This window comes from Oncorhynchus masou, chromosome 33 (genome assembly GCF_036934945.1).
Source record: "Oncorhynchus masou masou isolate Uvic2021 chromosome 33, UVic_Omas_1.1, whole genome shotgun sequence".
In the NCBI taxonomy this organism is placed as follows: Eukaryota; Metazoa; Chordata; class Actinopteri; order Salmoniformes; family Salmonidae; genus Oncorhynchus; species Oncorhynchus masou.
Window position 1 is genome coordinate 453,490 of NC_088244.1, and position 27,223 is coordinate 480,712.

The following is a 27,223-nucleotide window of genomic DNA, read 5'->3' on the forward strand; positions in this document are numbered from 1 at the left end:
CAGGTAAGAAGTTTTAGGTTGTAGTTAATATAGTATTAATAGGACTATTTCTCTCTGCCATTTGTATCTCATATACCTTTGACTATTGGATGTTCTTATAGGCACTTTAGTATTGCCAGTGTAACAGTATAGCTTCCGTCCATCTCCTCGCCCCTACCTGGGCTCGAACCAGGAACACATCGACAACAGCTACCATCGAAGCAGCGTTACCCATGCAGAGCAAGGGGAACAACCACTCCAAGTCTCAGAGCGAGTGACGTTTGAAACGCTATTAGCACGCACCCCGCTAACTAGCTAGCCATTTCACATCGGTTACACCAGCCATTAGGCTGATAGGCTTGAAGTCATAAACAGTGCTGTGCTTGCAAAGAGCTGCTGGCAAAACGCACGAAAGTGCTGTTTGAGTGAATGCTTACGAGCTTGCTACTGCCTACCATCACTCAGTCAGACTGCTATATCAAATCATAGATTTAATTATAACATAATAACACACAGAAATACGAGCCTTTGGTCATTAATATGGTCGAATCCGGAAACTATAATTTCGAAAACAAAACGTTTATTTCAGTGAAATACGGAACCGTTCCGTATTTTATCTAACGGTTGGCATCCATAAGTCTAAATATTCCTGTTACATTGCACAACCTTCAATGTTATGTCATAATTATGTAAAATTCTGGCAAATTAGTTCAACGAGCCAGACGGCCCAAACTGTTGCATATACCCTGACTTTGCGTGCAATGAACGCAAGAGAAGTGACACAATTTCCCTGGTTAATATTGTCTGCTAACATGAATTACCCCCTGTATATAGCCTCCACATTGACTCTGTACCAGTACCCCCTGTATATAGTCTCCACATTGACTCTGTACCGGTACCCCCTGTATATAGCCCCCGCACATTGACTCTGTACCAGTACCCCCTGTATATAGCCTCCACATTGACTCTGTACCGGTACCCCCTGTATATAGCCTCCACATTGACTCTGTACCGGTACCCCCTGTATATTGTCTCCAGATTGACTCTGTACCGGTACCCCCTGTATATAGCCTCCACATTGACTCAGTACCAGTACCCCCTGTATATATCCTCATTATTGTTATTTTACTGCTGCTGTTCAATTCAAATTTTTTATTTTCTTTATTATTCATAAAAATTACTTAGCACTTTTTCAAAACTTCTTAAAGCATTGTTGGTTAAGGGCTTGAAAGGTCTACTAAACCTGTTGTATTTAGCATTTCACTGAGGTCTACTACGCCTGTTGTATTCGGCATTTCACTGTGAGGTCTACTACGCCTGTTGTATTCAGCATTTCACTGTGAGGTCTACTACACCTGTTGTATTCAGCATTTCACTGTGAGGTCTACTACACCTGTTGTATTCAGCATTTCACTGTGAAGTCTACTACGCCTGTTGTATTCAGCATTTCACTGTGAGGTCTACTACGCCTGTTGTATTCAGCATTTCACTGTGAGGTCTACTACGCCTGTTGTATTCAGCATTTCACTGTGAGGTCTACTACGCCTGTTGTATTCGGCATTTCACTGTGAGGTCTACTACGCCTGTTGTATTCGGTGCATGTGACAAACTTTATTTTGAATATCGAATATGAAACTAATTTGACCTCATTATTTATTTTTTATTTTACCTTTATTTTACTAGGCAAGTCAGTTAAGAACAAATTCTTATTTTCAATGACGGCCTAGGAACAGTGGGTTAACTGCCTGTTCAGGGGCAGAACGACAGATTTTGTACCTTGTCAGCTCGGGGATTTGAACTTGCAACCTTTCGGTTACTAGTCCAATGCTCTAACCACTAGGCTACACTGCCGCCCCATTACCAACCGTATCCCTACCAGCTCTCTAAAAAGTAACATCAACAATACTTTCCTGTGGATTTTGTGTTTAAAATTTAGAGCTGAAGGACAAACCACACAGACAACCGGTAGAATAAGTTTAAATGTTTTTAAAAAATCAACATTCTGGATTGTAAGGAACATTTGCATGAGTTTCAGGCTGTATATACCAATAAATGGTGTATTTCAGCCTGATTTAATCAGACTAACCCTGACTAACCCAAGGGATACTTTTTACTTTGGAAATTCAACATTGGTTTACTTGTCAGGCATATCCTCTTAGTTTCTGTTTCCTGTTTTTCTGGCCCTCCTGAACGATGTCAGGTCTGGTCTGCCGTCCCAGGCTGTTCCTGCTGCTGGTCACATAGTGGGTGTCACTCAGCTGAGCTCATACCTGGAGACCGCCCTGGGGTCCGCCCCGCGCAACGTACTGCTCTTCCTGCAGGACAAGGTAGCACACACACACACACACACACACACACACTCTCAAACCTACCTTTGTATCCCATATATTAGTTAGCCAATGTCTTTTACTGTTTGTGTGACTCTCTCGCTCGCTCTCCCCGTCTCCTCTCCCCCCCAGATGAGTATTGAGGACTTCACCATGTACGGAGGGGCGTTTGGCAACAAGCAGGACAGTGCCTTCCCTAACCTCGAGGGGGCGCTCCTCTCCAGCCCTTCCCCATTGGTCCTGCCTGCCGTGGCCTGGCCAGCATCCAGTGCTGTGATAGGTCAACTCCAGGACCAATTAGACACCTCTCCTCTCTACATGGAACCAGAGACACTCAGCCAGCTACGACTCAACACGTCTACCCCTGCCCTGCTGGTCTTCAGACTACCCTACAGCACCGGGTACACACACACGATTCTGCTTATCTCACTGGTCTGTTTTTTTGTGTGTGTGTGTGTGTGTGTGGTTTATACAGATATGGGTGTGGTTTATACAGATATGGGTGTGGTTTATACAGATATGGGTGTGGTTTACCTGATTTTGGTTTCTAACAGATCTGATCTGATGTCTGCTAAGGAGGTTCTCAATGGGAATGGTGAGTGGTCTACTGTATTACCGGCCGACTGTATTACTGGTCTACTGTATTACTGGTCTACTGTATTACTGGTCTACTGTATTACTGGTCTACTGTATTACTGGTCTACTGTATTACTGGTCTACTGTATTACCGGCCTACTGTATTACCGGTCTACTGTATTACTGGTCTACTGTATTACTGGTCTACTGTATTACTGGTCTACTGTATTACTGGTCTACTGTATTACTGGTCTACTGTATTACTGGTCTACTGTATTACTGGTCTACTGTATTACCGGTCTACTGTATTACCGGCCTACTGTATTACCGGCCTACTGTATTACTGGTCTACTGTATTACCGGCCGACTGTATTACCGGCCTACTGTATTACCGGTCTACTGTATTACCGGTCTACTGTATTACCGGTCGACTGTATTACCGGTCGACTGTATTACCGGCCGACTGTATTACCGGTCTACTGTATTACCGGTCTACTGTATTACTGGTCTACTGTATTACCGGCCTACTGTATTACCGGCCTACTGTATTACCGGCCTACTGTATTACCGGCCTACTGTATTACTGGCCTACTGTATTACCGGTCTACTGTATTACTGGTCTACTGTATTACTGGTCTACTGTATTACCGGTCTACTGTATTACCGGTCTACTGTATTACCGGTCGACTGTATTACCGGCCGACTGTATTACCGGCCGACTGTATTACCGGCCGACTGTATTACCGGCCTACTGTATTACCGGTCTACTGTATTACCGGTCTACTGTATTACCGGCCGACTGTATTACCGGCCGACTGTATTACCGGCCGACTGTATTACCGGTCGACTGTATTACTGGTCGACTGTATTACTGGTCGACTGTATTACTGGTCTACTGTATTACTGGTCTACTGTATTACTGGTCTACTGTATTACCGGCCTACTGTATTACCGGTCTACTGTATTACTGGTCTACTGTATTACCGGTCTACTGTATTACCGGCCTACTGTATTACCGGTCTACTGTATTACTGGTCTACTGTATTACCGGCCTACTGTATTACCGGTCTACTGTATTACCGGTCTACTGTATTACCGGCCTACTGTATTACCGGTCTACTGTATTACCGGTCTACTGTATTACCGGCCTACTGTATTACCGGTCTACTGTATTACCGGTCGACTGTGTTACCGGTCGACTGTGTTACCGGTCGACTGTGTTACCGGTCGACTGTGTTACCGGTCGACTGTGTTACCGGTCGACTGTGTTACCGGCCGACTGTGTTACCGGCCGACTGTGTTACCGGCCGACTGTGTTACCGGTCGACTGTGTTACCGGCCTACCTTTTGACTGTATTACCGGTCGACCTTTTGACTGTATTACCGGTCTACTGTGTTACCGGCCTACTGTATTACCGGCCTACTGTATTACCGGTCTACTGTATTACCGGCCTACTGTATTACCGGCCTACTGTATTACCGGCCTACTGTATTACCGGCCTACTGTATTACCGGCCTACTGTATTACCGGCCTACTGTATTACCGGCCTACTGTATTACCGGTCTACTGTATTACCGGCCTACTGTATTACCGGTCGACCTTTTGACTGTATTACCGGTCTACTGTATTACCGGCCTACTGTATTACCGGCCTACTGTATTACCGGCCTACTGTATTACCGGCCTACTGTATTACCGGTCTACTGTATTACCGGCCTACTGTATTACTGGTCTACTGTATTACCGGTCGACCTTTTGACTGTATTACCGGTCGACCTTTTGACTGTATTACCGGCCTACTGTATTACCGGTCTACTGTATTACTGGTCTACTGTATTACCGGCCTACTGTATTACTGGCCTACTGTATTACCGGCCTACTGTATTACTGGTCTACTGTATTACTGGTCTACTGTATTACCGGCCTACTGTATTACTGGTCTACTGTATTACTGGTCTACTGTATTACCGGCCTACTGTATTACCGGCCTACTGTATTACCGGCCTACTGTATTACCGGCCTACTGTATTACTGGTCTACTGTATTACCGGTCGACCTTTTGACTGTATTACCGGTCTACTGTATTACAGGTCGACTGTATTACCGGTCTACTGTATTACCGGTCTACCTTTGACTGTATTACCGGTCGACCGTATTACGCATCTACTGTTCTAGTAGTGTGTTCTACTGTATTACCGGTCGACTGTTCTAGTAGTGTGTTCTACTGTACGTGGCTCTGCTGGGACAAACATCACCTGCATGTTCCTTATTACAGTATGCTGCAGATTGCTGAAGACTGGCTTGGTGTGTGTGTGTAGATGAGGTGATTGGACAGGTGATGAGCATTATGAAGAGCCAGTCTGTCCCCTACACTGCCGTCTACACAGCAGTGAGACCCTCACGGGTAAGTGTGTGTTTATCCATGTCTGTGTGTTTGTTTGTCATATACAAGGAAAGAGAGTTTACATTTATTAAACTTTCTAACTCTAAATCTGTCTATGATGTACAGGACCAGTCAAAAGTCTGGACACATCTACTCACTCAAGGGATATCTACATTGTAGAATAATAGTGAAGACATCAAAACTATGAAATAACACATATGGAATCATGTAGTAACCAAAAAAGTGTTAAACAAATCTAAATATATTTTATATTTGAGATTCTTCAAAGTAGCCATCCTTTGCCTATCCATCCAGAGCCCCCTCTGTCTGTCTCTGTGTGGTTACCACCTCTCTCTGTCTCCCTAGGAGGTGTCATCATCTCTGTCTCTGATGTGTGGTTACCACCTCTCTCTGTCTCCCTAGGAGGTGTCATCATCTCTGTCTCTGTGTGGTTACCACCTCTCTCTGTCTCCCTAGGAGGTGTCATCATCTCTGTCTGTCTCTGTGTGGTTACCACCTCTCTCTGTCTCCCAAGGAGGTGTCATCATCTCTGTCTCTGATGTGTGGTTACCACCTCTCTCTGTCTCCCTAGGAGGTGTCATCATCTCTGTCTCTGATGTGTGGTTACCACCTCTCTCTGTCTCCCTAGGAGGTGTCATCATCTCTGTCTCTGTGTGGTTACCACCTCTCTCTGTCTCCCTAGGAGGTGTCATCATCTCTGTCTCTGTGTGGTTACCACCTCTCTCTGTCTCCCTAGGAGGTGTCATCATCTGTCTCTGTGTGGTTACCACCTCTCTCTGTCTCCCTAGGAGGTGTCATCATCTCTGTCTCTGATGTGTGGTTACCACCTCTCTCTGTCTCCCTAGGAGGTGTCATCATCTCTGTCTCTGATGTGTGGTTACCACCTCTCTCTGTCTCCCTAGGAGGTGTCATCATCTCTGTCTCTGTGTGGTTACCACCTCTCTCTGTCTCCCTAGGAGGTGTCATCATCTCTGTCTCTGTGTGGTTACCACCTCTCTCTGTCTCCCTAGGAGGTGTCATCATCTCTGTCTCTGATGTGTGGTTATCACCTCTCTCTGTCTCCCTAGGAGGTGTCATCATCTCTGTCTCTGTGTGGTTACCACCTCTCTCTGTCTCCCTAGGAGGTGTCATCATCTCTGTCTCTGTGTGGTTACCACCTCTCTCTGTCTCCCTAGGAGGTGTCATCATCTCTGTCTCTGTGTGGTTACCACCTCTCTCTGTCTCCCTAGGAGGTGTCATCATCTCTGTCTCTGATGTGTGGTTACCACCTCTCTCTGTCTCCCTAGGAGGTGTCATCATCTCTGTCTGTCTCTGTGTGGTTACCACCTCTCTCTGTCTCCCAAGGAGGTGTCATCATCTCTGTCTCTGATGTGTGGTTACCACCTCTCTCTGTCTCCCTAGGAGGTGTCATCATCTCTGTCTCTGTGTGGTTACCACCTCTCTCTGTCTCCCTAGGAGGTGTCATCATCTCTGTCTCTGTGTGGTTACCACCTCTCTCTGTCTCCCTAGGAGGTGTCATCATCTCTGTCTCTGATGTGTGGTTACCACCTCTCTCTGTCTCCCTAGGAGGTGTCATCATCTCTGTCTCTGTGTGGTTACCACCTCTCTCTGTCTCCCTAGGAGGTGTCATCATCTCTGTCTCTGTGTGGTTACCACCTCTCTCTGTCTCCCTAGGAGGTGTCATCATCTCTGTCGCTGTGTGGTTACCACCTCTCTCTGTCTCCCTAGGAGGTGTCATCATCTCTGTCTCTGATGTGTGGTTACCACCTCTCTCTGTCTCCCTAGGAGGTGTCATCATCTCTGTCTCTGATGTGTGGTTACCACCTCTCTCTGTCTCCCTAGGAGGTGTCATCATCTCTGTCGCTGTGTGGTTACCACCTCTCTCTGTCTCCCTAGGAGGTGTCATCATCTCTGTCTCTGATGTGTGGTTACCACCTCTCTCTGTCTCCCTAGGAGGTGTCATCATCTCTGTCTCTGATGTGTGGTTACCACCTCTCTCTGTCTCCCTAGGAGGTGTCATCATCTCTGTCTCTGATGTGTGGTTACCACCTCTCTCTGTCTCCCTAGGAGGTGTCATCTCTGTCTATGGATATGGAGGCTAGTGTGGGAGGAGGGCGCTCCCTATTGCAGTACGGAGACAGAAAGAGGGAGAGAGACAGACAGCGGGAGAGAGAAAGAGGAGAGAAACTAGTCAAGGTGAAGACAGTGGTCTTCCCTCCAGTTGAGTTTAAGGTAAGATCTGTTTCTTTCTACCTTGTTTAAAGGCCCAATGCGGCCGATTTGATCTCTGGGTAACAATTTAAGTACCTCACTGATTTGTTTTCTATTAAAATGGTCAAAAATAAACAAAAATGGCCTCTTAGCAAAGAGGAATCTTTCAAGGAGTGGTCTGAATGGGGAAGGGAAAGACCAAAAACAGCTCGTTGTCAGAGTTATTAACGAACTTACTGCCTCGTGATGTCACCAGGCAGACCAAAACTCCATCCTAACAGAACAGGCTGAAGTTTCAGGGTGTCTTTTCAAACACCTCTTTTCATACTGTGAATTATTACATTTTCACATTTATTATTCCAATCTTATAGTGTGGAAATCTACACTGGGTATACCATACACTAGGAATATACACGGGGTATACCATGCACTAGGAATATACACTGGGTATACCATGCACTAGGAATATACACTGGGTATACCATGCACTAGGAATATACACTGGGTATACCATACACTAGGAATATACACTGGGTATACCATACACTAGGAATATACACTGGGTATACCATACACTAGGAATCTACACGGGGTATACCATACACTAGGAATATACACTGGGTATACCATACACTAGGAATATACACTGGGTATACCATACACTAGGAATATACACTGGGTATACCATACACTAGGAATAGACACTGGGTATACCATACACTAGGAATCTACACGGGGTATACCATACACTAGGAATATACACTGGGTATACCATACACTAGGAATATACACTGGGTATACCATACACTAGGAATATACACTGGGTATACCATACACTAGGAATATACACTGGGTATACCATACACTAGGAATAGACACTGGGTATACCATACACTAGGAATCTACACGGGGTATACCATACACTAGGAATATACACGGGGTATACCATACACTAGGAATATACACTGGGTATACCATACACTAGGAATATACACTGGGTATACCATACACTAGGAATATACACTGGGTATACCATACATTAGGAATAGACACTGGGTATACCATACACTAGGAATATACACTGGGTATACCATACACTAGGAATATACACTGGGTATACCATACACTAGGAATATACACTGGGTATACCATACACTAGGAATATACACTGGGTATACCATGCACTAGGAATATACACTGGGTATACCATGCACTAGGAATAGACACTGGGTATACCATGCACTAGGAATAGACACTGGGTATACCATGCACTAGGAATAGACACTGGGTATACCATGCACTAGGAATATACACTGGGTATACCATGCACTAGGAATATACACTGGGTATACCATGCACTAGGAATATACACTGGGTATACCATGCACTAGGAATATACACTGGGTATACCATACACTAGGAATATACACTGGGTATACCATGCACTAGGAATATACACTGGGTATACCATACACTAGGAATAGACACTGGGTATACCATACACTAGGAATATACACTGGGTATACCATACACTAGGAATATACACTGGGTATACCATGCACTAGGAATATACACTGGGTATACCATGCACTAGGAATATACACTGGGTATACCATGCACTAGGAATATACACTGGGTATACCATGCACTAGGAATATACACTGGGTATACCATGCACTAGGAATATACACTGGGTATACCATGCACCAGGAATATACACTGGGTATACCATACACTAGGAATATACACTGGGTATACCATGCACTAGGAATAGACACTGGGTATACCATGCACTAGGAATAGACACTGGGTATACCATACACTAGGAATAGACACTGGGTATACCATGCACTAGGAATATACACTGGGTATACCATGCACTAGGAATATACACTGGGTATACCATGCACTAGGAATATACACTGGGTATACCATGCACTAGGAATATACACTGGGTATACCATGCACTAGGAATATACACTGGGTATACCATGCACTAGGAATATACACTGGGTATACCATACACTAGGAATATACACTGGGTATACCATGCACTAGGAATATACACTGGGTATACCATACACTAGGAATATACACTGGGTATACCATACACTAGGAATAGACACTGGGTATACCATGCACTAGGAATAGACACTGGGTATACCATGCACTAGGAATAGACACTGGGTATACCATACACTAGGAATATACACGGGGTATACCATACACTAGGAATATACACTGGGTATACCATGCACTAGGAATATACACTGGGTATACCATGCACTAGGAATATACACTGGGTATACCATGCACTAGGAATATACACTGGGTATACCATACACTAGGAATATACACTGGGTATACCATGCACTAGGAATATACACTGGGTATACCATACACTAGGAATATACACTGGGTATACCATACACTAGGAATAGACACTGGGTATACCATACACTAGGAATATACACTGGGTATACCATACACTAGGAATATACACTGGGTATACCATGCACTAGGAATATACACTGGGTATACCATGCACTAGGAATATACACTGGGTATACCATGCACTAGGAATATACACTGGGTATACCATGCACTAGGAATATACACTGGGTATACCATGCACCAGGAATATACACTGGGTATACCATACACTAGGAATATACACTGGGTATACCATGCACTAGGAATAGACACTGGGTATACCATGCACTAGGAATAGACACTGGGTATACCATACACTAGGAATAGACACTGGGTATACCATGCACTAGGAATATACACTGGGTATACCATGCACTAGGAATATACACTGGGTATACCATGCACTAGGAATATACACTGGGTATACCATGCACTAGGAATATACACTGGGTATACCATGCACTAGGAATATACACTGGGTATACCATGCACTAGGAATATACACTGGGTATACCATGCACTAGGAATATACACTGGGTATACCATGCACTAGGAATATACACTGGGTATACCATGCACTAGGAATATACACTGGGTATACCATGCACTAGGAATAGACACTGGGTATACCATGCACTAGGAATAGACACTGGGTATACCATGCACTAGGAATAGACACTGGGTATACCATACACTAGGAATATACACGGGGTATACCATACACTAGGAATATACACTGGGTATACCATACACTAGGAATATACACTGGGTATACCATGCACTAGGAATATACACTGGGTATACCATGCACTAGGAATATACACTGGGTATACCATGCACTAGGAATATACACTGGGTATACCATACACTAGGAATAGACACTGGGTATACCATACACTAGGAATATACACTGGGTATACCATGCATTAGGAATATACACTGGGTATACCATGCACTAGGAATATACACTGGGTATACCATGCATTAGGAATATACACTGGGTATACCATACACTAGGAATAGACACTGGGTATACCATGCACTAGGAATATACACTGGGTATACCATACACTAGGAATATACACTGGGTATACCATGCATTAGGAATATACACTGGGTATACCATACACTAGGAATATACACTGGGTATACCATGCACTAGGAATATACACTGGGTATACCATACACTAGGAATATACACTGGGTATACCATACACTAGGAATAGACACTGGGTATACCATACACTAGGAATAGACACTGGGTATACCATACACTAGGAATAGACACTGGGTATACCATACACTAGGAATATACACCAGGAATAGACACTGGGTATACCATACATTAGGAATAGACACTGGGTATACCATACACTAGGAATATACACTGGGTATACCATACACTAGGAATAGACACTGGGTATACCATACACTAGGAATAGACACTGGGTATACCATACACTAGGAATAGACACTGGGTATACCATACACTAGGAATAGACACTGGGTATACCATACACTAGGAATAGACACTGGGTATACCATACACTAGGAATAGACACCGGGTATACCATACACTAGGAATATACACCAGGAATAGACACTGGGTATACCATACATTAGGAATAGACACTGGGTATACCATACACTAGGAATAGACACTGGGTATACCATACACTAGGAATATACACTGGGTATACCATACACTAGGAATAGACACTGGGTATACCATACACTAGGAATATACACTGGGTATACCATACACTAGGAATAGACACTGGGTATAGCATACATTAGGAATAGACACTGGGTATACCATACACCAGGAATAGACACTGGGTATAGACACTGGGTATACCATACACTAGGAATAGACACTGAGTATACCATACATTAGGAATATACACTGGGTATACCATACACTAGGAATAGACACTGGGTATACCATCTGAAACCTAGAGGGCAACCAGTGCCAACCAGTCCATCTCCTTTATACCATGTTTCTTGTAGGATGACCATATCTGTATTTCCGATTTCTTTGATGAAGTCCAGGTTCCTGCTCTTTAGGCCAAAGGCAGATGACCTCAGACCTTGGATATTCCAGGATGAGAACTCTCCCTCCTCCCCCTCTACTCTCTCCCTCCTCCCCCCTCTACTCTCTCCCTCCTCCCCCTCCCAACTCTCTCCCTTCTCCCCCTCCCAACTCTCTCCCTCCTCCCCCTCTACTCTCTCCCTCCTCCCCCTCCCAACTCTCTCCCTCCTCCCCCTCCCAACTCTCTCCCTCCTCCCCCTCTACTCTCCCTCCTCTCTGTCTGCTCTCCCTCCTCCCCCCTCTACTCTCTCCCTCCTCCCCCTCTACTCTCTCCAAAGGCAGATGACCTCAGACCTTGTATATTCCAGGATGAGAACTCTCCCTCCTCCCCCTCCCAACTCTCTCCCTCCTCCCCCTCCCAACTCTCTCCCTCCTCCCCCTCTACTCTCTCCCTCCTCCCCCTCCCAACTCTCTCCCTCCTCCCCCTCCCAACTCTCTCCCTCCTCCCCCCTCTACTCTCCCTCCTCTCTGTCTGCTCTCCCTCCTCCCCCTCTACTCTCTCCCTCCTCCCCCCTCTACTCTCTCCAAAGGCAGATGACCTCAGGCCTTGTATATTCCAGGATGAGAACTCTCTCCCTCCTCTCTGTCTGCTCTCCCTCCTCCCCCCTCTACTCTCTCTATCCTCCCCCCACAATAAGATGGGTGAATTTTGGCCCATTCCCCCTGACAGAACTGGTGTAACTGAATCAGGTTTGTAGGCCTCATTGCTCGCACACACTTTTTTTAGTTCTGCCCACAAATTGTCTATGGGATTGAGGTCAGGGCTTTGTGATGGCCACTCCAATACCTTGACTTTGTTGTCCTTAAGCCATTTTGCCACAACTTTGGAAGTATGCTTGGGGTCTTTGTCCATGTGGAAGACCCATTTGTAACCAAGCTTTATCTACCTGACTGATGTCTTGAGATGTTGCTTCAATATATCCACATAATTTCCTCCCTCATGAAGCCATCTATTTTGTGAAGTGCACCTGTCCCTCCTGCAGCAAAGCACCCCCACACCATGATGCTGCCACCCCTGTGCTTCACAGTTGGGATGGTGTTCTTCACCCTGCTGTAACAGGATAACAGAGCAGTACGTGGTGCTCTTCGCCCTGCTGTAACAGGATAACAGAGCAGTACGTGGTGCTCTTCGCCCCGCTGTAACAGGATAACAGAGCAGTACGTGGTGCTCTTCGCCCTGCTGTAACAGGATAACAGAGCAGTACGTGGTGCTCTTCGCCCTGCTGTAACAGGATAACAGAGCAGTACGTGGTGCTCTTCGCCCTGCTGTAACAGGATAACAGAGCAGTACGTGGTGCTCTTCGCCCTGCTGTAACAGGATAACAGAGCAGTACGTGGTGCTCTTCGCCCTGCTGTAACAGGATAACAGAGCAGTACGTGGTGCTCTTCGCCCTGCTGTAACAGGATAACAGAGCAGTACGTGGTGCTCTTCGCCCTGCTGTAACAGGATAACAGAGCAGTACGTGGTGCTCTTCGCCCCGCTGTAACAGGATAACAGAGCAGTACGTGGTGCTCTTCGCCCTGCTGTAACAGGATAACAGAGCAGTACGTGGTGCTCTTCGCCCTGCTGTAACAGGATAACAGAGCAGTACGTGGTGCTCTTCGCCCTGCTGTAACAGGATAACAGAGCAGTACGTGGTGCTCTTCGCCCCGCTGTAACAGGATAACAGAGCAGTACGTGGTGCTCTTCGCCCCGCTGTAACAGGATAACAGAGCAGTACGTGGTGCTCTTCGCCCCGCTGTAACAGGATAACAGAGCAGTACGTGGTGCTCTTCGCCCTGCTGTAACAGGATAACAGAGCAGTACGTGGTGCTCTTCGCCCCGCTGTAACAGGATAACAGAGCAGTACGTGGTGTTCTTCGCCCTGCTGTAACAGGATAACAGAGCAGTACGTGGTGCTCTTCGCCCTGCTGTAACAGGATAACAGAGCAGTACGTGGTGCTCTTCGCCCTGCTGTAACAGGATAACAGAGCAGTACGTGGTGCTCTTCGCCCCGCTGTAACAGGATAACAGAGCAGTACGTGGTGCTCTTCGCCCCGCCCTGCTGTAACAGGATAACAGAGCAGTACGTGGTGCTCTTCGCCCTGCTGTAACAGGATAACAGAGCAGTACGTGGTGCTCTTCGCCCCGCTGTAACAGGATAACAGAGCAGTACGTGGTGCTCTTCGCCCTGCTGTAACAGGATAACAGAGCAGTACGTGGTGCTCTTCGCCCTGCTGTAACAGGATAACAGAGCAGTACGTGGTGCTCTTCTGTAACAGGATAACAGAGCAGTACGTGGTGCTCTTCACCCTGCTGTAACAGGATAACAGAGCCCGTACGTGGTGCTCTTCGCCCTGCTGTAACAGGATAACAGAGCAGTACGTGGTGCTCTTCGCCCCGCTGTAACAGGATAACAGAGCAGTACGTGGTGCTCTTCGCCCTGCTGTAACAGGATAACAGAGCAGTACGTGGTGCTCTTCGCCCTGCTGTAACAGGATAACAGAGCAGTACGTGGTGCTCTTCGCCCCGCTGTAACAGGATAACAGAGCAGTACGTGGTGCTCTTCGCCCCGCTGTAACAGGATAACAGAGCAGTACGTGGTGCTCTTCGCCCTGCTGTAACAGGATAACAGAGCAGTACGTGGTGCTCTTCGCCCTGCTGTAACAGGATAACAGAGCAGTACGTGGTGCTCTTCGCCCCGCTGTAACAGGATAACAGAGCAGTACGTGGTGCTCTTCGCCCCGCTGTAACAGGATAACAGAGCAGTACGTGGTGCTCTTCGCCCTGCTGTAACAGGATAACAGAGCAGTACGTGGTGCTCTTCGCCCTGCTGTAACAGGATAACAGAGCAGTACGTGGTGCTCTTCGCCCCGCTGTAACAGGATAACAGAGCAGTACGTGGTGCTCTTCGCCCTGCTGTAACAGGATAACAGAGCAGTAAGTGGTGCTCTTCGCCCCGCTGTAACAGGATAACAGAGCAGTACGTGGTGCTCTTCGCCCTGCTGTAACAGGATAACAGAGCAGTAAGTGGTGCTCTTCGCCCCGCTGTAACAGGATAACAGAGCAGTAAGTGGTGCTCTTCGCCCTGCTGTAACAGGATAACAGAGCAGTAAGTGGTGCTCTTCGCCCCGCTGTAACAGGATAACAGAGCAGTACGTGGTGCTCTTCGCCCTGCTGTAACAGGATAACAGAGCAGTACGTGGTGCTCTTCGCCCCGCTGTAACAGGATAACAGAGCAGTACGTGGTGCTCTTCGCCCTGCTGTAACAGGATAACAGAGCAGTACGTGGTGCTCTTCGCCCCGCTGTAACAGGATAACAGAGCAGTACGTGGTGCTCTTCGCCCTGCTGTAACAGGATAACAGAGCAGTACGTGGTGCTCTTCGCCCTGCTGTAACAGGATAACAGAGCAGTACGTGGTGCTCTTCGCCCTGCTGTAACAGGATAACAGAGCAGTACGTGGTGCTCTTCGCCCTGCTGTAACAGGATAACAGAGCAGTACGTGGTGCTCTTCGCCCTGCTGTAACAGGATAACAGAGCAGTACGTGGTGCTCTTCGCCCTGCTGTAACAGGATAACAGCCAGAAGTTTCATCATCGTATTTGTGGGAGCCGCTGTTTGAGTTGATTGTGCCTGATATATTTATTTCTAATCTCTCTCTCCAGGAGGGCGGAGCCGGCTGTATCATGCTGTGGGCGGAGAACCTGACCGTGAGCGTGCTCCGTGGTGGTCGTTGGGAACGACACGACCTCACCTCTCTGACCTTTGGCGAGGGCGTGACCCCTAGGCTCCAGGGCTCCCTCTGTAACCAATCACACTCCAGGTCAGAGGTTAGGGTTTATAGCTGGACAGGAAGTTGTGAACAGTCCTGACATCACATCCTGTGATGCTGAACTTGGAAATGATTGGAACTAATTATTATGTTGTCCATTTTTATTACAATATTTCTCTTTCACCTTTCTGTCAGTCTGGTTCTAAACTATGAGAATATCCTGGGACACCGTTCCTTCAAACTAGTGTGAGTAAACTGGACACACACACACACACACACTTACACACTTACACACACAGAATGAGTTCAAAAGAGTTTGTGTGTGTGTCTCCGTCTCCAGGTTTGCCATGTCCCAGCGCCACTTCAAGGTGTCAGCTCGCCGCTGGTTCACGCTCGACGCCGTGGAGATAGAATACGACGGTCAGAAAGCAACGTTTAACGGGAGCCGTAACGTGTACGCGCCGGCTGAGTACTCCTACCGCTGTCAGTCAGTCACTAACTTCAGATACCCCCTCCTGGTTCCGCGCAGATACCCCCTCCAAAGACCCTGCTAACCAGTGGAGGGTCTCCTTCACGGACTTCCAGGTAGGGGGTGTAACAGTGTGTGTCTGTGAAACAAACAGAATACTAACTGCAAGTTGAAACAACTTCTCTCTCTCTCTCACCCCCTCTAGATCCAGGGTTTCAACTTGGCAGGGGGAGAGTTCTCCTATGCCAGTGACTGTGCAGGGTTCTTCAGTCCTGGTATCTGGATGGGACTGCTCACCAGTCTACTGATGCTCATGGTCCTGACCTACGGCCTCCATATGATCATGCAGCTACACACCATGGACCGTTTTGATGACCCCAAGGGACCTGCTATCTCCGTACCACAGACTGACTAACACACATACCACAAGCAAATAATGCCCCAAACACACACACACCTTACACACACACACACACACACACACATAGACGGACAGACGGACGGACGTGGTCACAGAGGGATGAATATTTATGGTAGAGAAGGGGGGAGTCTGTTAAGGAGGGGAATAAGGGATGAATATTTATGGTAGAGAAGGGAGGAGTCTTACTGAGGGGAAGGAGGGGAATAAGGGATGAATATTTATGGTAGAGAAGGGAGGAGTCTGTTAAGGAGGGGAATAAGGGATGAATATTTATGGTAGAGAAGGGAGGAGTCTGTTAAGGAGGGGAATAAGGGATGAATATTTATGGTAGAGAAGGGGGGAGTCTATTTCTGAGGGGAAGGAGGGGAATAAGGGATGAATATTTATGGTAGAGAAGGGAGGAGTCTGTTAAGGAGGGGAATAAGGGATGAATATTTATGGTAGAGAAGGGAGGAGTCTGTTAAGGAGGGGAATAAGGGATGAATATTTATGGTAGAGAAGGGGGGAGTCTGTTACTGAGGGGTGTCAGTCTATCCATCATTCCTGTCTTTGTCATTTTGGTGTGAAGGCTGATATTACATGCTGCTGTTCTTTAGCGAATACAACCCATGTTGTAAACACTGACCAATGGATTTAACCAGTGACTTGAATAAGGGATCATAGCTTTCACCTGGATTCACCTGATCAGTCTCTGTCATGGAAAAGAGCAGGTGTTGTTAATGTTTTGTACGCTCAGTATATATGTATTGTGTTTGACCTTGTGATTGTATCTTGATCGTAGCCTAGGTTAGCAGCGTGTAGGGTAACTAGGGCCACGTCTGAAATGGCACCCTATTCTGTAAAGTGCCCTACTTTTGACCAGGGCCAATAGGGGAAGTGCACTATCTAAGGAATAGGGTGCCGTCAGAGACGTGACCCAGGTTTCACTAAAGGTTTTAATGTGTGCAGTATGACAGGGAGTTACTCCAGGCTCCAACAGGGGATTAAAGGGTTACTATGAGAGGAGGTTGAGGCACGGAGACGAACCGGACGGGGGTCAGAGGTTAGAGTTAGATGACCTACCTTGTGTTTACTTTTTTCAAGTTCTGTGGTTTTATATGAGTTGTTGTTAGAGGAAGGCTTGTCTGGTCTTCCTGGACAGAGTCATGATATCGTTCAAATATGGTTTATATATTCTAATATTAGTAGTGTCTCTCGTCCTGTGTGACTGTCATGGTGCTGCTGTGATTAATCCCAATAAAGCCTTGAATGAACAACGTCAATTAAGTCTCTGTGAACGTGTGTCTGTGTGAGAGGAACGCACGTGTGTCTGTGTGAGAGGAACGCACGTGTGTCTGTGTGAGAGGAACGCACGTGTGTCTGTGTGAGAGGAACGCACGTGTGTCTGTGTGAGAGGAACGCACGTGTGTCTGTGAGCATCCCAGAGGGACATCAGAGACTGTAACGTTCTTTGCTTCACGGAAACATGGCTCACTGGAGAGACGCTCTCGGATGCGGTGCAGCCAGCGGGTTTCTCCACGCATCGCGCCGACAGAAACAAACACCTTTCTGGTAAGAAGAGGGGCGGGGGCGTATGCCTTATGGCTAACGAGACGTGGTGTGATCACAGAAACATACAGGAACTCAAATCCTTCTGTTCACCTGATTTAGAATTCCTCACAATCAAATGTAGACCGCATTACCTACCAAGAGAATTCTCTTCGATTATAATCACAGCTGTATATATTCCCCCCCAAGCAGACACATCGATGGCTCTGAACGAACTTTATTTGACTCTGCAAACTGGAATCCATACATCCTGAGGCGGCATTCATTGTTGCTGGGGATTTTAACAAGGCTAATCTGAAAACAAGACTCCCTAAAATGTATCAGCATATCGATTGCGCCACCAGGGCTGGCAAAACCTTGGATCACTGTTATTCTAACTTCTGCGACGCATATAAGGCCCTGCCCCGCCCCCCTTTCAGAAAAGCTGACCACGACTCCATTTTGCTGATCCCTGCCTACAGACAGAAACTAAAACAAGAAGCTCCCACGCTGAGGTCTGTCCAACGCTGGTCCGACCAAGCTGATTCCACACTCCAAGACTGCTTCCATCAGGTGGACTGGGACATGTTTCGTATTGCGTCAGGCAACAACATTGACGAATACGCTGATTCGGTGTGCGAGTTCATTAGAACGTGCGTTGAAGATGTCGTTCCCATAGCAACGATTAAAACATTCCCTAACCAGAAACCGTGGATTGATGGCAGCATTCGCGTGAAACTGAAAGCGCGAACCACTGCTTTTAATCAGAGCAAGGTGACTGGTAACATGACTGAATGCAAACAGTGCAGCTATTCCCTCCGTAAGGCTATCAAACAAGCTAAGCGTCAGTACAGAGACAAAGTAGAATCTCAATTCAACGGCTCAGACACAAGAGGCATGTGGCAGGGTCTACAGTCAATCACGGACTACAGGAAGAAATCCAGCTCAGTCACGGACCAGGATGTCTTGATCCCAGGCAGACTAAATAACTTTTTTGCCCGCTTTGAGGACAATACAGTGCCACTGACACGGCCTGCAACGGAAACATGCGGTCTCTCCTTCACTGCAGCCGAGGTGAGTAAAACATTTAAACGTGTTAACCCTCGCAAGGCTGCAGAGCCCAGACGGCATCCCAAGCCGCGCCCTCAGAGCATGCGCAGACCAGCTGGCTGGTGTGTTTACGGACATATTCAATCAATCCCTATACCAGTCTGCTGTTCCCACATGCTTCAAGAGGGCCACCATTGTTCCTGTTCCCAAGAAAGCTAAGGTAACTGAGCTAAACGACTACCGCCCCGTAGCACTCACTTCCGTCATCATGAAGTGCTTTGAGAGACTAGTCAAGGACCATATCACCTCCACCCTACCTGACACCCTAGACCCACTCCAATTTGCTTACCGCCCAAATAGGTCTACAGACAACGCAATCTCAACCACACTGCACACTGCCCTAACCCATCTGGACAAGAGGAATACCTATGTGAGAATGCTGTTCATCGACTACAGCTCGGCATTTAACACCATAGTACCCTCCAAGCTCGTCATCAAGCTCGAGACCCTGGGTCTTGACCCCGCCCTGTGAAACTGGGTACTGGACTTCCTGACGGGTCGCCCCCAGGTGGTGAGGGTAGGCAACAACATCTCCACCCCGCTGATCCTCAACACTGGGGCCCCACAAGGGTGCGTTCTGAGCCCTCTCCTGTACTCCCTGTTCACCCACGACTGCGCGGCAACGCACGCCTCCAACTCAATCATCAAGTTTGCGGACGACAACAGTGGTAGGCTTGATTACCAACAACGACGAGACGGCCTACAGGGAGGAGGTGAGGAGGTGAGGGCCCTCTGAGTGTGGTGTCAGGACAATAACCTCACACTCAACGTCAACAAAACTAAGGAGATGATTGTGGACTTCAGGAAACAGCAGAGAGAACACCCCCCTATCCACATCGATGGAACAGTAGTGGAGAGGGTAGTAAGTTTTAAGTTCCTCGGCATACACATCACAGACAAACTAAATTGGTCCACTCACACAGACAGCATTGTGAAGAAGGCGCAGCAGCGCCTCTTCAACCTCAGGAGGCTGAAGAAATTCGGCTTGTCACCAAAAACACTCACAAACTTCTACAGATGCACAATCGAGAGCATCCTGGCGGGCTGTATCACCGCCTGGTACGGCAACTGCTCCGCCCTCAACCGTAAGGCTCTCCACAACGCATCATCGGGGGCAAACTACCTGCCCTCCAGGACACCTACACCACCCGATGTTACAGGAAGGCCATAAAGATCATCAAGGACATCTACCACCCGAGCCACTGCCTGTTCACCCCGCTATCATCCAGAAGGCGAGGTCAGTACAGGTGCATCAAAGCTGGGACCGAGAGACTGAAAAACAGCTTCTATCTCAACGCCATCAGACTGTTAAACAGCAACCACTAACATTGAGTGGCTGCTGCCAACACACTGACTCAACTCCAGCCACTTCAATAATGGGAATTGATGTGAAAGGATGTCAAATATATCACTAGCCACCTAATATAATGTTTACATAACCTACATTATTCATCTCATATGCATACGTATATACTGTACTCTATCATCTACTGCATCCTTATGTAATACATGTATCACTTGCCACTTTAACTATGCCACTTTGTTTACATACTCATCTCATATGTATATACTGTACTCGATACCATCTACTGTATCTTGCCTATGCTGCTCTGCACCATCACTCATTCATATCTTTATGTACAGTGCCTTGCGAAAGTATTCGGCCCCCTTGAACTTTGCGACCTTTTGCCACATTTCAGGCTTCAAATATAAAGATATAAAACTGTATTTTTTGTGAAGAATCAACAAGTGGGACACAATCATGAAGTGGAATGACATTTATTGGATATTTCAAACTTTTTTAACAAATCAAAAACTGAAAAATTGGGCGTACAAAATTATTCAGCCCCCTTAAGTCAATACTTTGTAGCGCCACCTTTTGCTGCGATTACAGCTGTAAGTCGCTTGGGGTATGTCTCTATCAGTTTTGCACATCGAGAGACTGAAATTTTTTCCCATTCCTCCTTGCAAAACAGCTCGAGCTCAGTGAGGTTGGATGGAGAGCATTTGTGAACAGCAGTTTTCAGTTCTTTCCACAGATTCTCGATTGGATTCAGGTCTGGACTTTGACTTGGCCATTCTAACAACTGGATATGTTTATTTTTGAACCATTCCATTGTAGATTTTGCTTTATGTTTTGGATCATTGTCTTGTTGGAAGACAAATCTCTGTCCCAGTCTCAGGTCTTTTGCAGACTCCATCAGGTTTTCTTCCAGAATGGTCCTGTATTTGGCTCCATCTTCCCTTCAATTTTAACCATCTTCCCTGTCCCTGCTGAAGAAAAGCAGGCCCAAACCATGATGCTGCCACCACCATGTTTGACAGTGGGGATGGTGTGTTCAGGGTGATGAGCTGTGTTGCTTTTACGCCAAACATAACATTTTGCAATGTTGCCAAAAAGTTCAATTTTGGTTTCATCTGACCAGAGCACCTTCTTCCACATGTTTGGTGTGTCTCCCAGGTGGCTTGTGGCAAACTTGAAACGACACTTTTTATGGATATCTTTAAGAAATGGCTTTCTTCTTGCCACTCTTCCATAAAGGCCAGATTTGTGCAATATACGACTGATTGTTGTCCTATGGACAGAGTCTCCCACCTCAGCTGTAGATCTCTGCAGTTCATCCAGAGTGATCATGAGCCTCTTGGCTGCATCTCTGATCAGTCTTCTCCTTGTATGAGCTGAAAGTTTAGAGGGACGGCCAGGTCTTGGTAGATTTGCAGTGGTCTGATACTCCTTCCATTTCAATATTATCGCTTGCACAGTGCTCCTTGGGATGTTTAAAGCTTGGGAAATCTTTTTGTATCCAAATCCGGCTTTAAACTTCTTCACAACAGTATCTCGGACCTGCCTGATGTGTTCCTTGTTCTTCATGATGCTCTCTGCGCTTTTAACGGACCTCTGAGACTATCACAGTGCAGGTGCATTTATACGGAGACTTGATTACACACAGGTGGATTGTATTTATCATCATTAGTCATTTAGGTCAACATTGGATCATTCAGAGATCCTCACTGAACTTCTGGAGAGGGTTTGCTGCACTGAAAGTAAAGGGGCTGAATAATTTTGCACGCCCAATTTTTCAGTTTTTGATTTGTTAAAAACGTTTGAACTATCCAATAAATGTCGTTCCACTTCATGATTGTGTCCCACTTGTTGTTGATTCTTCACAAAAAAATACAGTTTTATATCTTTATGTTTGAAGCCTGAAATGTGGCAAAAGGTCGCAAAGTTCAAGGGGGCCGAATACTTTCGCAAGGCACTGTACATATTCTTTATCCCCTTACACTGTATATAAGATAATAGTTTTGGAATTGTTAGTTAGATTACTTGTTGGTTATTACTGCATTGTCGGAACTGGAAGCACAAGCATTTCGCTACACTCGCATTAACATCTGCTAACCATGTGTGTGTGACAAATAAAATTTGATTTGATTTAGAGAGGAACACTACTGTGTGAGAGAGGAACACTACTGTGTGAGAGAGGAACACTACTGTGTGAGAGAGGAACACTACTGTGTGAGAGAGGAACACTACTGTGTCTGAGAGAGAGGAACACTACTGTGTCTGTGAGAGAGGAACACTACTGTCTGTGAGAGAGGAACACTACTGTGTCTGTGAGAGGAACACTACTGTGTCTGTGAGAGAGGAACACTACTGTGTCTGTGAGAGAGGAACACTACTGTCTGTGAGAGAGGAACACTACTGTGTCTGTGACAGAGGAACACTACTGTCTGTGAGAGAGGAACACTACTGTCTGTAAGAGAGGAACACTACTGTGTGAGAGAGGAACACTACTGTGTCTGTGAGAGAGGAACACTACTGTGTGAGAGAGGAACACTACTGTGTCTGTGAGAGAGGAACACTACTGTGTCTGTGAGAGAGGAACACTACTGTGTGAGAGAGGAACACTACTGTGTGAGAGAGGAACACTACTGTGTCTGTGAGAGAGGAACACTACTGTGTCTGTGAGAGAGAGGAACACTACTGTGTATGTGAGAGAGGAACACTACTGTGTCTGTGAGAGAGGAACACTACTGTGTCTGTGAGAGAGGAACACTACTGTCTGTGAGAGAGGAACACTACTGTGTCTGTGAGAGAGGAACACTACTGTGTCTGTGAGAGAGGAACACTACTGTCTGTGAGAGAGGAACACTACTGTGTGAGAGAGGAACACTACTGTGTCTGTGAGAGAGGAACACTACTGTGTGAGAGAGGAACACTACTGTGTCTGTGAGAGGAACACTACTGTGTCTGTGAGAGAGGAACACTACTGTGTCTGTGAGAGAGGAACACTACTGTGTCTGTGAGAGAGGAACACTACTGTGTCTGTGAGAGAGGAACACTACTGTCTGTGAGAGAGGAACACTACTGTCTGTGAGAGAGGAACACTACTGTGTGAGAGAGGAACACTACTGTGTCTGTGAGAGAGGAACACTACTGTGTCTGTGAGAGAGGAACACTACTGTGTGAGAGAGGAACACTACTGTGTCTGTGAGAGAGGAACACTACTGTGTCTGTGAGAGAGGAACACTACTGTGTGAGAGAGGAACACTACTGTGTCTGAGAGAGAGGAACACTACTGTGTGAGAGAGGAACACTACTGTGTCTGTGAGAGAGGAACACTACTGTGTCTGTGAGAGAGGACCACTACTGTCTGTGAGAGAGGAACACTACTGTGTGAGAGAGGAACACTACTGTCTGTGAGAGAGGAACACTACTGTGTCTGTGAGAGAGGAACACTACTGTGTCTGTTAGAGAGGAACACTACTGTCTGTGAGAGAGGAACACTACTGTGTCTGTGAGAGAGGAACACTACTGTGTGAGAGAGGAACACTACTGTCTGTGAGAGAGGAACACTACTGTGTCTGTGAGAGAGGAACACTACTGTGTCTGTGAGAGAGGAACACTACTGTCTGTGACAGAGGAACACTACTGTCTGTGAGAGAGGAACACTACTGTCTGTAAGAGAGGAACACTACTGTGTGAGAGAGGCACACTACTGTGTCTGTGAGAGAGGAACACTACTGTGTGAGAGAGGAACACTACTGTGTCTGTGAGAGAGGAACACTACTGTGTCTGTGAGAGAGGAACACTACTGTGTGAGAGAGGAACACTACTGTGTGAGAGAGGAACACTACTGTGTCTGTGAGAGAGGAACACTACTGTGTCTGTGAGAGAGAGGAACACTACTGTGTCTGTGAGAGAGGAACACTACTGTGTCTGTGAGAGAGGAACACTACTGTGTCTGTGAGAGAGGAACACTACTGTGTCTGTGAGAGAGGAACACTACTGTGTCTGTGAGAGAGGAACACTACTGTGTCTGAGAGAGAGGAACACTACTGTGTGAGAGAGGAACACTACTGTGTCTGTGAGAGAGGAACACTACTGTGTCTGTGAGAGAGGAACACTACTGTGTCTGTGAGAGAGGAACACTACTGTGTCTGTGAGAGAGGAACACTACTGTGTCTGTGAGAGAGGAACACTACTGTCTGTGAGAGAGGAACACTACTGTGTGAGAGAGGAACACTACTGTGTCTGTGAGAGAGGCACACTACTGTGTGAGAGAGGAACACTACTGTGTCTGTGAGAGGAACACTACTGTGTCTGTGAGAGAGGAACACTACTGTGTCTGTGAGAGAGGAACACTACTGTGTCTGTGAGAGAGGAACACTACTGTGTCTGTGAGAGAGGAACACTACTGTCTGTGAGAGAGGAACACTACTGTCTGTGAGAGAGGAACACTACTGTGTGAGAGAGGAACACTACTGTGTCTGTGAGAGAGGAACACTACTGTGTCTGTGAGAGAGGAACACTACTGTGTGAGAGAGGAACACTACTGTGTCTGTGAGAGAGGAACACTACTGTGTGAGAGAGGAACACTACTGTGTCTGTGAGAGAGGAACACTACTGTGTCTGTGAGAGAGGAACACTACTGTCTGTGAGAGAGGAACACTACTGTGTGAGAGAGGAACACTACTGTCTGTGAGAGAGGAACACTACTGTGTCTGTGAGAGAGGAACACTACTGTGTCTGTGAGAGAGGAACACTACTGTCTGTGAGAGAGGAACACTACTGTGTCTGTGAGAGAGGAACACTACTGTGTGAGAGAGGAACACTACTGTCTGTGAGAGAGGAACACTACTGTGTCTGTGAGAGAGGAACACTACTGTCTGTGAGAGAGGAACACTACTGTCTGTGAGAGAGGAACACTACTGTCTGTGAGAGAGGAACACTACTGTGTCTGTGAGAGAGGAACACTACTGTGTGAGAGAGGAACACTACTGTGTCTGTGAGAGAGGAACACTACTGTGTGAGAGAGGAACACTACTGTGTCTGTGAGAGAGGAACACTACTGTGTGAGAGAGGAACACTACTGTGTCTGTGAGAGAGGAACACTACTGTGTCTGTGAGAGAGGAACACTACTGTCTGTGAGAGAGGAACACTACTGTCTGTGAGAGAGGAACACTACTGTGTGAGAGAGGAACACTACTGTGTCTGTGAGAGGAACACTACTGTGTCTGAGAGAGAGGAACACTACTGTGTCTGTGAGAGAGGAACACTACTGTCTGTGAGAGAGGAACACTACTGTGTCTGTGAGAGAGGAACACTACTGTGTCTGTGAGAGAAACACACGTGTGTCTGTGTGAGAGAAACTACTGTGTCTGTGAGAGAGGAACACTACTATGTCTGTGAGAGAGGAACACTACTGTGTGAGAGAGGAACACTACTGTGTCTGTGAGAGGAACACTACTGTGTCTGAGAGAGAGGAACACTACGGTGTGAGAGAGGAACACTACTGTGTCTGTGAGAGAGGAACACTACTGTGTCTGTGAGAGAGGAACACTACTGTGTGAGAGAGGAACACTACTGTGTCTGTGAGAGAGGAACACTACTGTGTGAGAGAGGAACACTACTGTGTCTGTGAGAGGAACACTACTGTGTCTGTGAGAGAGGAACACTACTGTCTGTGAGAGAGGAACACTACTGTCTGTGAGAGAGGAACACTACTGTGTCTGTGAGAGAGGAACACTACTATGTCTGTGAGAGAGGAACACTACTGTGTGAGAGAGGAACACTACTGTGTCTGTGAGAGAAACACTACTGTGTCTGTGAGAGAGGAACACTACTGTGTGAGAGAGGAACACTACTGTGTCTGTGAGAGAGGAACACTACTGTGTCTGTGAGAGAGGAACACTACTGTGTGAGAGAGGAACACTACTGTGTCTGTGAGAGAGGAACACTACTGTGTCTGTGAGAGAGGAACACTACTGTCTGTGAGAGAGGAACACTACTGTCTGTGAGAGAGGAACACTACTGTGTGAGAGAGGAACACTACTGTGTGAGAGAGGAACACTACTGTGTCTGTGAGAGAGGAACACTACTGTGTCTGTGAGAGAGAGGAACACTACTGTGTCTGTGAGAGAGGAACACTACTGTGTCTGTGAGAGAGGAACACTACTGTGTCTGTGAGAGAGGAACACTACTGTGTCTGTGAGAGAGGAACACTACTGTGTCTGTGAGAGAGGAACACTACTGTGTCTGAGAGAGAGGAACACTACTGTGTGAGAGAGGAACACTACTGTGTCTGTGAGAGAGGAACACTACTGTGTCTGTGAGAGAGGAACACTACTGTGTCTGTGAGAGAGGAACACTACTGTGTCTGTGAGAGAGGAACACTACTGTGTCTGTGAGAGAGGAACACTACTGTCTGTGAGAGAGGAACACTACTGTGTGAGAGAGGAACACTACTGTGTCTGTGAGAGAGAGGCACACTACTGTGTGAGAGAGGAACACTACTGTGTCTGTGAGAGGAACACTACTGTGTCTGTGAGAGAGGAACACTACTGTGTCTGTGAGAGAGGAACACTACTGTGTCTGTGAGAGAGGAACACTACTGTGTCTGTGAGAGAGGAACACTAC

The 27,223-nt window shown here is 46.7% G+C and overlaps 1 protein-coding gene across 1 annotated transcript in view; it reads left to right on the forward strand.

Moving 5' to 3' along the window:
- Positions 1-17,926, forward strand: part of LOC135527663 (V-type proton ATPase subunit S1-like) — a 30,082-nt gene extending 12,156 nt beyond the window's left edge. The window contains 10 exon segments of the mRNA XM_064956147.1: positions 2,180-2,306; positions 2,439-2,707; positions 2,861-2,901; positions 5,201-5,286; positions 7,354-7,518; positions 15,668-15,825; positions 15,970-16,020; positions 16,115-16,301; positions 16,303-16,359; positions 16,449-17,926. Of these exon segments, the coding sequence (XP_064812219.1) occupies positions 2,180-2,306; positions 2,439-2,707; positions 2,861-2,901; positions 5,201-5,286; positions 7,354-7,518; positions 15,668-15,825; positions 15,970-16,020; positions 16,115-16,301; positions 16,303-16,359; positions 16,449-16,658 (1,351 nt within the window). The 3' untranslated portion in view covers positions 16,659-17,926.
- Positions 17,927-27,223: the final 9,297 nt, after the last annotated feature.